The 13,952-nt window shown below is 36.0% G+C and overlaps 1 protein-coding gene across 1 annotated transcript in view; it reads right to left on the bottom strand.

The window, feature by feature from the left end:
* Positions 1-799: 799 nt before the first annotated feature.
* Positions 800-13,952, bottom strand: part of ELOVL4 (ELOVL fatty acid elongase 4) — a 33,776-nt gene continuing 20,623 nt past the window's right edge. The window contains exons 2-6 of the mRNA XM_003986334.6: positions 10,032-10,219; positions 8,784-8,864; positions 7,252-7,423; positions 6,110-6,237; positions 800-2,866 (exon numbers count right to left, since the gene is read on the bottom strand). Coding sequence (XP_003986383.1) covers positions 2,591-2,866; positions 6,110-6,237; positions 7,252-7,423; positions 8,784-8,864; positions 10,032-10,219 — 845 coding nt within the window. The 3' untranslated portion in view covers positions 800-2,590. The remainder of the gene's footprint in view (positions 2,867-6,109; positions 6,238-7,251; positions 7,424-8,783; positions 8,865-10,031; positions 10,220-13,952) is intronic.

Genomic DNA, 13,952 nt, shown 5'->3' on the forward strand with positions numbered 1-13,952 from the left:
TGAATGTAAAAATCCATATGAAAATATTTTTGAATACCTAGGAAGCGTGTGGGGAGAAACAGAGAATGACTAAATTAATGGTGCTACAACTGAAACTAGTCATCAGTGTCCATCAGAAAAACAGAGTCAAGAGTATCACAGAAAAGAGAAAAAAGAAGAGATGCAGTCACTGATTATACTAGGAAAATGCACTGTCACATGCCTAAGGTATTGCTAGCCACTGCGAACATTAAAAACTTCTGTTTTCTGCGTAAGAAAACATTTCTTTCGTTAGTGACAAAGTTTTACCCAGAAGAGGATGCAATCCTCCTCCCCTGATTTTAGGTATGAGGCATGCAACTCAGTGTGATGACTGAGAAATTAGGAAAGCTACCAGAACGGCTGCACATCACATCTTAAAGTCATAGATAAGGAATCTTATAAAGTGTAGAAAGAGCTGAATGATCTAATGTAAGAACACAAGAGCTCCTCCACTTTATTTTTGGAACCAAAAAACCCCGCAGCATGGAAGAGTGTTAAGCTAACATTTGAAGCAACAAATGGAAGGATCATTTAGAAGAAAATGGTATGTTTTATGTCTGGATCCAAAAGCTCTTCCAAAGGCAACTAATTTTTACAGTAAAAAATGCCACAATAAAAAAAGAAGCTTTTCACCAGAAGTTTTAGGCACCCAAGTTCTAATTTCACTTCTTTTCTACATTAGTAATTGGCAGTGGAAGAGAATTCAGAATACTAACAACTGAATCAAATAAATATTTAGCCGATAATTTACGTAATAAACTGATTAACAGAAAAAAAATCATTTTTTCCCACAGCAGTAGTATATTTATTGTGCTGAAATCAGGTAGCGGGGAATGAATAGGTCTGGGGAAGCAGTACAGAATGTTCACAAAGATTTACAAGTCTCCAGTCATTCCACACCAAGCAGCAAAGACAAAGGTGTTGAATCCTCTCAGGCCAAACTGTTATAAGTTTTGCAAATATTCTGTATTTCTCATGACTGCATGCCTTTGGGGGAAAAAGTGGGTAACTTTAATGCACAATAAATATGTTATAGTTTACAAAATATTCTGAAATAGTTTGTCTGCACAAACAGCATACATCCTGCACCATGCAGTTTTGACATGTTGAGATAATTAAAATATTCATGCTTTTTTTTTTTCTTTTGTCACATTTTCTCTTTCAATAATGATCCCTGGTCAACATCCCCTACCAATTCAACCTATGCAATAAGACAATGTACAAGTCTCTTTCCTAGTCTATTTCCAGTTGCTCATTTATATTACATAAAACACTTTATTTGTCAACAGCAAATTTAATTTTCTGGTTCTGACTACTCTTACTTTTATTCATTTTGTGTCTTAACAATTAACACCTTATAACAATCACACACTAAATTTAATGATCTTTAGCACCAAGGAGTCAAGAATATTGCCCCAAGATGGGTATACACTTCATATCTAGTTAATAAATAAGATCTTGCAACTTTGTCACAAGGAAAATATCACTCCAAAATTAAACACATTGAAAGAGAAGGATCGTTTCACGAAAAATTGGGTGTATGCTATTTGTAAAAAACGCAAAAAAAATACTAGCGGATTCGAAAGTTATTAAAATTTACATTAGAGGACTCCTTGATTTTTTAATTAAAATTTATTTAATTTTAAATGTTCTTTCCAACATAAGAGGTAGGTATATTTCCACATATGAAAAATCGGTAACAGCCACAAATCAAAACAAGGAAAGCCTGATAAAAATCAACATACTCTCTTCTAACAGCACATAAGTGTAACTCTTTTGTGATGTTACTAATAAAGACATGAGTTGTTTCATGTTCCAATCAGACAATAATCTTAATTTTCATAATATATTTCTGATAGTAACAAGAGTATTAAAAGGCTGCCTTTTCATCACAAAAATTGTTTCCCACAGTGATTTGTGCCGCAAGTCATGGTGACCTTTGGGTCGCTAGACAGGCTTTTACTGTAATTCTTTCTTATTTTCACCAACACCATCATCATCAAGCCTCTAAGAGTCTACAGAGATCATCAGGTTTTTTAAATTTAATTACAACCAAAAGGGTATATTCAGACTAGAGGTGGAGAGATTCGACCATTCCAGTCAGCAAATGAATCCAAATGTGCAAATTTTAAAGTATCTACAGTTCCAGCTTTGGACCAGAAAATGTTAGATAACTGATTTTCATCAGTAGGCGATAATAATTTAGCCAAAAAATTCATACTGTGTTTCTGTGATCATCAGACTGAAGAATGACTGTATATAAGATACATGAAAAATCTCATGCATTAGACAACAGATGTGAACACAGGGAGAGGCTCCCAAGTCACATAATGATTGCTTTGGTCTGGACAACATCAAGGCTAATAAAAAAAATGTTTAAAATAAAACTTCATAAATAAAACATCCGGATATTGTAGTTAACACTTTACTCTATCTAAAGGTTACTAATACATAGAGCACATTTGTCTTTTTCTCCCCACCCCAAACCCTCATTTGCTTCTTTTTCCCTGAAATTTTATATGAAATGGGAGCTTCCTCACTGTCAACAACAGTTAAGGCCCAGTTCAATTTACTCTCCTTTTGCTTTTCCATTTTTCTGCTTTTTTCCGTTTTCTATTACTAGTTGTTTCTCTGATTTGCTCACACCATTTGCTGAAATACCATTCACAGCCGTTTTTCCAGCTTTTGCTTTCTTAGGCTCTTTGTATGTCCGAACATAGAAGTTAAGAAAGAGAAATATGAAGCTGATTGCGTAGGCAATGAGAGCCCAGTGCATCCATTTGGGGAAGGGGCAATCAGTGTACAGAGACAGCGCTGTGTGCCCGATGGTCACGTGGAACTGAACCTGAAAAACAAAACAAAACCACGATGCAGCATACATTTACTGCAAATAGTAAATAACTTTTTTTTTTTAATTTTTTTTTTTAACGTTTATTTCTTTTTGAGACAGAGAGAGACAGAGCATGAACAGGGGAGGAGCAGAGAGAGAGGGAGACACAGAATCTGAAACAGGCTCCAGGCTCTGAGCTGTCAGCACAGAGCCCGACTCGGGGCTCGAACTCACGGACCGTGAGATCATGACCTGAGCCGAAGTCAGACGCTTAACCGACCAAGCCACCCAGGCGCCCCAATAGTAAATAACTTTTAACAACACCAGAATCCTCTGCCTGGCTAAGATAGGGTCTAATCTTGCCACACTGTTCAAGTTTAATAGCTCTCGGGCTCCCACACCCAACTCCAGCTCCCTCTCCTTCCCTCAGGAAGGGCTTCCTGCCTTTTTGTTTTTTTTCTTTTTCTTTTCCTGACTTTTTTTGTTGTTTTTCCTGCTGGTACAAAGTACCTCCATCCAGCTGGCCCTCTCTATCCCATTCATCAGGGTTTTTGTTTTGTGTGCACTTTTTTCTTTAAAACAATTAAACCTATCTGGAATTCTTAACTTCTTGGTTGTCCATCTTTCCACTAGTATATAACTCCAGAGGGTAAGGCTATGTGTTGCTCCCTGAGGATTCCTGAGTCCTTGGCACAGGGTCTGGATTCAATGAGTATTTGCTGGATAATGCTGAATAATGTTATTAATGAGAGGGAATATCAATGGCCTAACAGAATAAAGTAAATGGTACCGTATGCCCTTTTTGATATTTGTTTTCCTCTCACATTTTAACCAATTTCTTTCCACAAAACTGTAAGCTGGTACAAATCCTTTTAAAATTGAAACTACCAAAAGGGTTTTTTATTTCTTACAAAATAGCACACAGGTAAAACTGCATTTGAATTAACACTATCCTTTACAAACTAAGATTTTTAGTAAAATTTAGTAGATATTTGAGAATAAGTGCAAAAAGAGAGAATCACTTTCAACTTTAAAAGTTTTTAAATTTTTTTTAATGTTTATTTATTTTTGATAGACAGTGAGAGAGAGAGAGAGACAGAGTGTGAGTGGAGGAGGGGCAGATAGAGAGGGAAACACAGAATCCAAAGCAGGCTCCAGGCTCTGAGCTATTAGCACAGAGCCCGATGTGAGTCTCGAACATCACAAACCACGAGATCATGACCTGAGCTGAAGTCAGACACTCAACCGACTGAGCCACCCAGGCACCCCCAACTTTGAAAGAAAAGCCAGGGGCGCCTGGGTGGCTCAGTTGGTTAAGCGTCCAACTTCGGCTCAGATCGTGGTCTTGCAGCTCGTGAGTTTGAGCCCCGTGTTGGGCTCTGTGCTGACAAACTGCTCAGAGCCTGGAGGCTGCTTTGGATTCTGTGTCACCCTCTCCCTCTGTCCCCCTCCCCTGCTCATGTTCTGTCTCTGTCTCTCAAAAATAAATGTTAAAAAAAAAAAAAAAGAAATTTTTAAAATAAAATAAATGAATAAAAATAAAAGAAAAGCCAAAAATTAAGAAGCTTTTTAATTCAGATAAGGCAAATCAGTTTAAATTCCAATATATCAATAAATGAATGACTCTCAGTAGAAGAATTATGAATTCCATAGTGTTAACAAGGGTTAGCTTTTTATAAGATTAACTGATATGATTGACTGTTATGAGAACTTCTGGCTTGAAAATACTGTGCTCTTCACAAAATTAACATCCTATTTGGAATGGGCAATTGTGGTTTCTCTTTTAAGCACAGCACTATCTAAGTTAATTATTATATAAATATTACTAAAATAATTTATTCCATGTAAGCCCTAAATTTATATCAGACTAAACAACTTTAAATTTTCTAGGACAAAATCCAGATTTTCAGAAGTTTTGATTTCACACTGGTTCTTAGAACCTAAGTCACCAAAAGAGTATGTATGTATATAGGTGTGATCAAGTGTGGCATCACTCAAGGAGACTGTGGTGAAGACTCCCAACAAAATAGATACAAAGTTCAGACGACTTCTGTCATCTCTTCATTTTCTTGTGACCATTTACTGATGACTGAGAAAAATGAATTACACAAACTATATAAACAGCTTAAACATAAACTGGAGGAAGCCTCCTGCAGCATTTTAGTTACAAATGAATCTTTCACACCCAGCATTCCCCAAAAGTTGTGTTTCCTGTTCGGCCAGCCAACTGTTTAGCAACTTAAAGCAGAGATGAATAATATTTCCAAATGTGATTCCACTGATAAATTGTGTACATGCTATGATTACAGCAAATTATAATAAATTCCAAGGCTTGAAGAATAGCTATCAGGTTGGTGTTGGATTTCCAGTTTGATTACTGGGCTAGCGCCTCTCTCTGAATGTTTCACTGATATATCCAGATGCTGCAAGAAGTCCCACTAGGCATATGTGCTGAAAATTGTCGCCTCTAAAGGCTAGCATTTGAAAAAACCTAGCTTTGCTCTCTAAGGACTATGTGTTAGGGAATTAAGAGGAGTTCTCTTGTCCTTATTTCTTTCCTTTACCCCACCCCTTCCTTGGTTCTGTACCTTCTCCTCAACTTTCATTCTCTAAACGTATGGGCTCTGTTAACAAGGAATGAAAAATGGAACAGAAAACAAAATTCAAGCAAGGGCAGGATGAAGAGAAGTAATAGTAACATTTTAAATTAGAAAAAAATCACCTGAGAAAGAAGTTACACTATTTTTCTGTCATATATGAGTTTATGTACTTTATGGTGTACTTCAAACATTTCTCTTAGAGAGACCAGAGTTGTGTTTAGCCTTTTAAGAGTATCTTAAAAGTTAGTGGCAGTGACAACTAGGTCTATGAACAAGAAGCTCAGAGCTAAGCAGCCTCAACTCCCACATCTAGAGCACAGAGAAAGTCGACTTTGTAACAGGAAGTTGTCGAGGATAACTTAGCCCTTTAAAATTAGTAAATTCAGCGGTGCCTGGGTGGCTCAGTCATTTAAGATTCAACTTCAGCTCAGGTCATGATCTCGCAGTTCATGAGTTCAAGCCCCGTGTTTGGACTCTGTGCTGACAGCTCAGAGCTTGGAGCCTGCTTCAGATTCTGTGTCTAACCTCTCTCTGCCCCTCCCCCACTCACACTCTGTCTCTCTCTAAAATAAACATTAAAAAAAACTGCATTTAAAATTAGTAAATTCAAACATTTTCAGTGTTTCACCACAAGAAACTTTAGAAGCATTTCACTCACCAGCTGCAACATGGTCAAGTATCTTTTCCACCAAAGATATTTCTGAATCCATGGGCCAAATGCAGTTAACCCATAGTATGAGTACATAATCACATGGATGAAGGAATTCAGCTGTGCTCCAAAAAATGCTTCAGAAAAACAGAATCACAAGATACAGAAAACTTTAGTAGGCAATAAACCATCTGTACATAAAATAAATGAATCCACATTATTTTTTAACATTTAATCTTGGGTACAGATTAGGAATAAAAAACAGAAAACATTTCTCTTCAGATCATGCTAGGTATTTTTAAAGTTTAGACTCAGGCTTTTAGCATATTAAAAAAATGAGTGTTCTTCAAATGCAAAGGATTTTCAAAGTGGCAAGGTTCCAAATGGAGCACCCCAATGGCTTCAGTATGCCCTAATATAGAACTACTACCTATATTATTTTTCATGCTTGGGGAAAAAAGTCATGGTACATGTAATTGTATAAGTAGATTTTTAAAGCCTCATTATTGCCTTTAGATGTGCCCATAAATATATCTACAAAAAAATCGTACTTATTTTTTACTTTCCTAACAGTTTTAAATGAAAATAGAAGGTGAACTGTACTACTGTAATAACCTGTACCCTGGGTCTCCAACACAGCAATAGTCTGTTTCCAGCTCAGTAATGTAAATCATCTTCAATCTACATCTGAAAAGCTGAAGACAGATCTTGGACAAACTGTGAATCCAGATCCTCTTTAACAAGGCTATATATGATTTCCTTTGAGTAAGATCCAACAGGTTCATTTAAGGCCTGTTTTAGAGCAGGAATGGGCTCTGGGCTTGGACTGGAGACGGAACCTTCAAACTCAGGAGTTACAGCTTAGTACCCTTTGAATCAGAACAACTACAATTGCTTATCAAAATATCATTTGCCACATTTAAGATTAGTTTATGCTTATCTCTGAGACAAATCTTTAGGAATTTAAGTAGCGACAGATAAAAAGCTAAAGCTTCACTTTGTTCAAATTTCTTTAAAATGAAATTAACACAGAAATAATTAACCATGAAAGTAAGTTAAAGACCAAGTCAAATTTCCAGCTTATAATTACTTTTCCACACAACATATTTATATAACTTAATATATGCAGATATGTTCCTGAAAATGCTCACCTTGTCCCCCGGCGACCCACTTAATTCCAATCCACCACAGTGTAAACATTGTACAGTGATGATATACATGAAGGAAAGAGACTTGGTTGTTTTTCTTCCTCAGGATAAAAAATACGGTGTCCAAATACTCAACCCCTTTAGATACAAAGTACCACCACAGAGCAGCAGCTATCTGTACAAAAAAAAAAAAAAAGGGGGGGGGGGGGGGAGCATGTTATAAACACCAGAGTGACACTGTATTATATGGCTTTCTATTCGTTCTTAGTCCTAAACAATCTTCATTGCACAAAATGTATGAGGCATAGAATCATTTTTGCCTAAGTAGGTGTGAAACCTAGGCATCTCTCCGTAAGGGGGGGGGGGGGGGGGGGAGATGAGAAAGAAAGGGTCCAAGGCTATATCTACACAGTGGCAACAGTTTAGGGAAAATTTCTAGTCTGCTACATAGCGAGATGACCTGAAGTACCAAACTGCTGAACACAGAGCTGTAAACACCTTCACACTACTGTTTTTCAATATGGTAGAGAAACAGAGATAGTTACTTTGTAAAGGTTATTTCAGATGTTCATGCTTAGCCTATATTAAACTTCAGATATTCTTGCAAGTATGTTTGGGTAGCTCCTGTCTCTGTTAGTGTCTGTCTGGCACTTTAACATGTGCAACAAAGTAAATACCTAATCATAGCATTTAGTATTAGGCAGTAAAATCTTTAAAGTAGTGAGTTGAAACAAACAAACGAACAAAAGTAACAAATATTTCCTAGGTCATAAATATAATCCTACTTACATGAATAAGTCTTTTCTTTTCCTGGGCTCTAATTAAGACACCAGATGGTGCAGAAAGATTATGTTACATGCTGAGATTAAGGATCCAAGGATCCAGTGAGAGGTGACCTCTGTAAATGTTTTAAAATATTTTGCAAGAACCCTACTATAATAGTAACCTAGACTCAACTTTTTTTATATTAAGTATTTTCTCTGATATGTATCCTATGTACCAACAACAAAGAAGACAGTACATAACTGAACTGTTTATAAATCTTTTGTGTGTCAAAGGTGACTGGAAAGTAAAATATGGGAACATTATATTATCAATGCTTTATTTTTCTGCAAATATAATAAAAACTGAGTTTATGCCTATACAGATTGTGCTATGCTTAATTTACTAAACATTACATAGTTTATAAAACATTTGTTTTCCCTCAGGCTCTTAACAAATGAATTAGACTCTCTTTATAAGTTTCTATTCTTGACTAGAACCAACAAAACTCCAAAATGTCATCTTTACACTAAACATGGAATTTTCTAAGTACTGCATTCTGGTAATCCAGAACAAATGCACTCTCCCACAGCCAAATGGGACATTATGGCCATGAAAATATTTTCAGTTATATGCTTTTAAAGAAACGCACAGCTTTACTGACACACCACAATCCTATCCACTTTTGCCACTCTACAAAAGTACATTTTCAGAGTGGAGATTATAAAATTAAACCCACTTCTACTGACGAATGGTATTTTTAATGTACTTACCCTAACTTCATGAACATTATCAGAATAATCCACACTCTGGCAAATATAGCTATATCCTGCATTATATGATCCCATGAATAACTGGAAAAAAAGGGGAATAATATTTAAAGTAAAGTTTTAGTAGATACAGAATTTTAAAAACTCTAAATACAATATGCAACCTTTCAAATTATTTTAAAAAGCAATATTGTCTAAAAAATTCAAATGCATTAAACATTTAATGTATTAGAATTTCTAAAATTTGCTGTGTGTCAAGTTACTCTCAAATTGAAATCTAAATTAAAAATCACCAGTAACTCATTGACTGAGGCTTCAAATCTATCTACTTTATAATATTAAGAGAATTTTTGATTAACTATGACTCAGATCTAAGCGTGACACTGATTTCTTGCTCCAGAGTGGTTTTTATCTAACAAATGAGGTCAAAGTATCTAACTAAGTTAAATAAAAATTGTTATGAAGTTGAGATTCTATAGGCTAAGTTGTCAAAGATTTCTTTAAAAGAGAGTACTGTTTATTTTCCTAGCCTCACCACTCCCATTCTCTGGGTTCATACAGACTTTTAATAAGGAGTCTCTTTGGAAACAAAATCCTTCCACTCTTGCAACTTAAAAAAATGCCTGTGTCGATCTAGCCTTTAGGATTTCTTTCCAGAATGTCAGGGAGCATTTGCTGGTGACCAGAAAAGTACATGATGATTAGCAGTGTGTAACAGTTAACTCATTTTAGTTGCAACCCAAAATATAATGACATAATGTAATAGGATTTCACTTGAAATCAGTATTTTACACCTGCATATTTTAGTCTGTTACCAAATCTGAAACTGCTGAATAAGAATTATAAATAAACAACAGCAACTATTTACTGACTATTTAATATGTGCCAACACTATCAAAAATTATTTCACTTATTTCTGACCTAGAAGGCAGGTATTATTCCCATTTTACAGATGGAGAAAATGAGTCTCAGAAAAGTTAAATAACTTTTAGTGTCAGAACAGTTACTAAGGGTTATCTTGGAATCTAGTGTGTCTGCTTCAAAATTCCATTTTAAAACAACTGTTCCATACTTTCTGTATATTTCATATTTTTGTTATCCAAACATGAAAAATGTCAATACTACAAAATTTACCTTTTAGAGTAGCTAACGGTTATCTTGGGGTACAATATTACATGATGGTTTTACACATTCTAATTTCTTAATTTCCAATAACCCTGGGGAATTACAAGGTGACTTTAGTAAACCTACCTCTCTGAAGATAAAAAGGTTAAGCAAAACCATCCCAAAATTATAGATAATGAGTACTAAGCGCATCTGGAAAGGTTCTCGGTCCTTCATCCATTTTGGACCCAGCCACACGAACAAGAGATAAAAAGTACTTATACAAAGTGTAGGCCATGGAGACTGCATCAGAGGCCAGTTCTCCACACGTTTATCTACAGAAAGAACAAAGTGATATTAAATTCATTAAACAATACATTCTTTTGAAATGAATTTCTCAGGAATTATAATATTTCAACTTAGCTTTTTTCCTAATTTGACCAAATGCAAGTCATTTTTCTCTGAGTCACAACAAAAATACATGGCATTAAAGCCAAAGAAATGAGACCAATTCCTGTGAGTAGCTTTTGAAAATTATGTTTCACTCCTATGGCACACATTAAGTTTTATAGAGAACCTAGAGAACAAAGACAAGAAATCAACCTTGCTAAAAACACAGAACAAGCTGGGGGTGAAAAGTTAATGAAAGACTTCATAGACAGAAAATAAATTTTTTTAAACGTTTATTTATTATTTTTGAGAGACAGACAGAGTGCGAGTGGAGGAAGAACAGAGAAAGAGGGAGACACAGACTCTGAAGCAGGCTCCAGGCTCCGAGCTGTCAGCACAAAGCAACGATGCGGGGCTCAAACTCACGAATCGTTGGAATCATGACCTGAGCTAAAGTCAGACGCCTAACAGACTGAGCCACCCAGGCGTCCCAGAAAATAAATACTTTAAGGAGAAACTTGTCATTCATATCAAACATATGAGATTTATCAGAGCAGTTTGGAAGCTGCTCCCTCCCTAACTAAAGCAAAGCAGGAAAAAATAGCAAACTGAAGAGGTGGAGCAATGCAAGCAATTGCCTGGCATATTTTTGGACACTAAGACAAGAGTATAGTTATATTTGTGTGATTAAATTAGGGGGGACTACAGTTCTCTAATTTATTTAAATGGAAATCACCATATCCAAGACATTTCCATTATATTCAAGACATTGAATGTAACCAACTTATGAGCTCTTCTCTAAAGCTATAAGCATTCACTTCACATATGTGCAAGTATTTCATTTAAAATGAGTCAATTGTCCTTAATATTCAGATATGAAACCTTGAATCAATTTTACAATAGAGCTCTGCCACAAGTAACATTTCTAAGAGAAGCATGATAATGAAATACAGGGCTAACAAAGATTAATATTCTAATAAATTATAAAAAGATAGTGAAATTTATATTTCTAAAGGCTAACCAGTATTTTACAGGTTGTGAATCTAATGTCTAGTTTATGCTTGGTAATGCAAAACATTTCCTTGTTCCATGCTGAAGAACAGGATGTACTTTTAAAATAGCAACAACAAAAAAATCCTGTCTTTCAATCCATTCCTAAAATCTAGCCTGAATAAATTTAACTTAATTACTCATTACAATATCCCACCATTTAAAATGTCAGTTTTACTGAGACTATATATGCAGAAGAGTTCTGGATTAGATAATTAGGTTTCAAAATAACTTACTTAAAATTAGTCTGTTTCTATACACTATTGATACAAAATAAGATAAAAGGAAGGAAATGGAAGTAGAACAATGTTTAATAACATAGTCTCCCAAGTCAGGAAGTGACATAATAACTATGGTTTCTACGAAATAAGAGTTGTTAGAAAGATGGGCTAGTGACTTGAAAGAAAAACACATATGAAAACAAGAAAAAACAAAAACTGACTTTATTTCAGAGTTTACAGGAGAGGCTTACTATCTACTAATGGAAATTATGGTTCTGCCACTCAAATCAAAACATATTCCAGCGTTAAAAATAAACTAAAACTTGGGGCGCCTGGGTGGCGCAGTCGGTTAAGCGTCCGACTTCAGCCAGGTCACGATCTCGCGGTCCGGGAGTTCGAGCCCCGCGTCAGGCTCTGGGCTGATGGCTCAGAGCCTGGAGCCTGTTTCCGATTCTGTGTCTCCCTCTCTCTCTGCCCTTCCCCCATTCATGCTCTGTCTCTCTCTGTCCCAAAAATAAATAAACGTTGAAAAAATTAAAAAAAAAAATAAACTAAAACACAAGACAGGAGAAAATAGTCCTCTTATAAAGAGGGTGGCTTAAAAGATGAGTGGCTGACTTTTGTTGAAGGCATCGTGCCACAATGTTCTTATCACTGATTGTCTGCTTTTCTTTAATATTGTCATATTATCCTGCTATGACCATATCTTTCTATGCCAAAGTCCCCCCTTAAAACATGGCATATTTATCCACTTAGATATTTATTTCCTATAGGAAAAAAACTTAATACAAATCCCTAAATCCTAGTAGCTTGTGGTGTCCCATTCCTTTCTAGAAACTAGAGGGCAGACATTGTTTTTCCAAGTGTTTGAAACAAAGAGCAAAAGGTGTCTGTTATGAGATAATCCACATAGCAAAGAAAGGAAGATAAATTCATCCGAAAGGAGATTCTTATTTCTAACATCACAGATTATATCACACTCTTATCACACACCAAATTCCTGCTGATTTCAAAGTTAAGTTCTGAACAAGTAGAAAGCAATTAAAGAAAAAGGTCCAAAAATTTTCCCCAAATCAAGAATGAATAAAAATGTTCATTCTTTTTGATATACAGTGTGGGTAGCCTGTACCATTCTCTTATTCAACAGAGAAGTTTAAAGAGAGAACTAAGAAAGACACCGAGAGGAAGGGACACAAGTAAGAAGCTGGAGATCTGACAATATGAAACAACAGAGGCCAACATAAGAGTAAAAAGGTGGAGTGTAGTAGGTAAGAAATAACAGAGATACTAGAAAAGGCATTTGAGACTCTATCAGCAAACAGATAGGCTGAGTTTTAATATCAGCTCTGCTACCATTTAAGGGCACCATCTGTCTTCATCCTGTTCATCTATAAAACCTATTGGAGAGAAAGGGAACTAGATTAGTATTTCCCCAACTTTAATGAGAAAAACAATCACGGGGAGGGAAAGCATAGCTTAAATGCAGGTTCTGACTCAGTAGGTCTTGGATATAGTCCACTTATTAGGAAGATTCTGCATTTTCTAGGAAGCTCCAATGGATGCTATGTCAATATTCCATGGCCCATCCTCTGAGTAGCAAGAAGCTACATAATCTCTTAGGGTTTTTTAATTTTAATTTCTGAAAGTTGTTACTTTTAAAAAATGATAATTAGGAAGGAGAATGAAACTTAAGGTGAGGAAAACTGGGTCCAAAAAATGGGCAATTTTCACTGGTCAGGGAACACATTTTGCATGCCAGAGTACCCGACATTTCTATTCCACTGCGGCACTCATCACACTGTCCTGTACCTTCTTTTAAAATGCAATGTCCCTGAAGGCAGGGGCTGTGTCTTTCATTCGTGTACTGCAATGCTCATGAGGGTGCCTAAACAACATTTATTTGATGCATAAATTATGAGTGGTTGATTTGTTTTTCCATTTTAGTCCTTTATTCTTGATACCTTCAAATGAAATCCAACAGTGCATTTACTGATATTCCAGGTTTCTTCAGTGCCCAGCAACCCTTTCTACAGCTCCTCCCAGATCCTCCTCTATGGGACATATAACTTGAACCCAAGTCAGCACTTCAACCCAGTATTTAGGGGTAAATGTGTGCTCTCTCTCTCTGCCTCAGTGTCTTTACTTCATTGCTTTCTCCAGGGAAAAAAGGCAATGCCTCCCATTTCTATATCCAACATTGCAAGTCATGTGTTCATTTAGCAACCACTTAACAAAACCATCTTCAGACTATAAAAGTCCATAGTTCACACCATATCTTTCTCAAAATAGCCCACCAGTTCACCAGGGTCAGAAAGCCCTCAAGAATTCCACCTGCAATAAGCATTATGGAAGTTGTAGTAACTGTCAGCAATCTGAACACAGCATCACAACCCCCATCCTATGGTGA

Source organism: Felis catus, chromosome B2 (genome assembly GCF_018350175.1).
Source record: "Felis catus isolate Fca126 chromosome B2, F.catus_Fca126_mat1.0, whole genome shotgun sequence".
NCBI lineage: Eukaryota > Metazoa > Chordata > Mammalia > Carnivora > Felidae > Felis > Felis catus.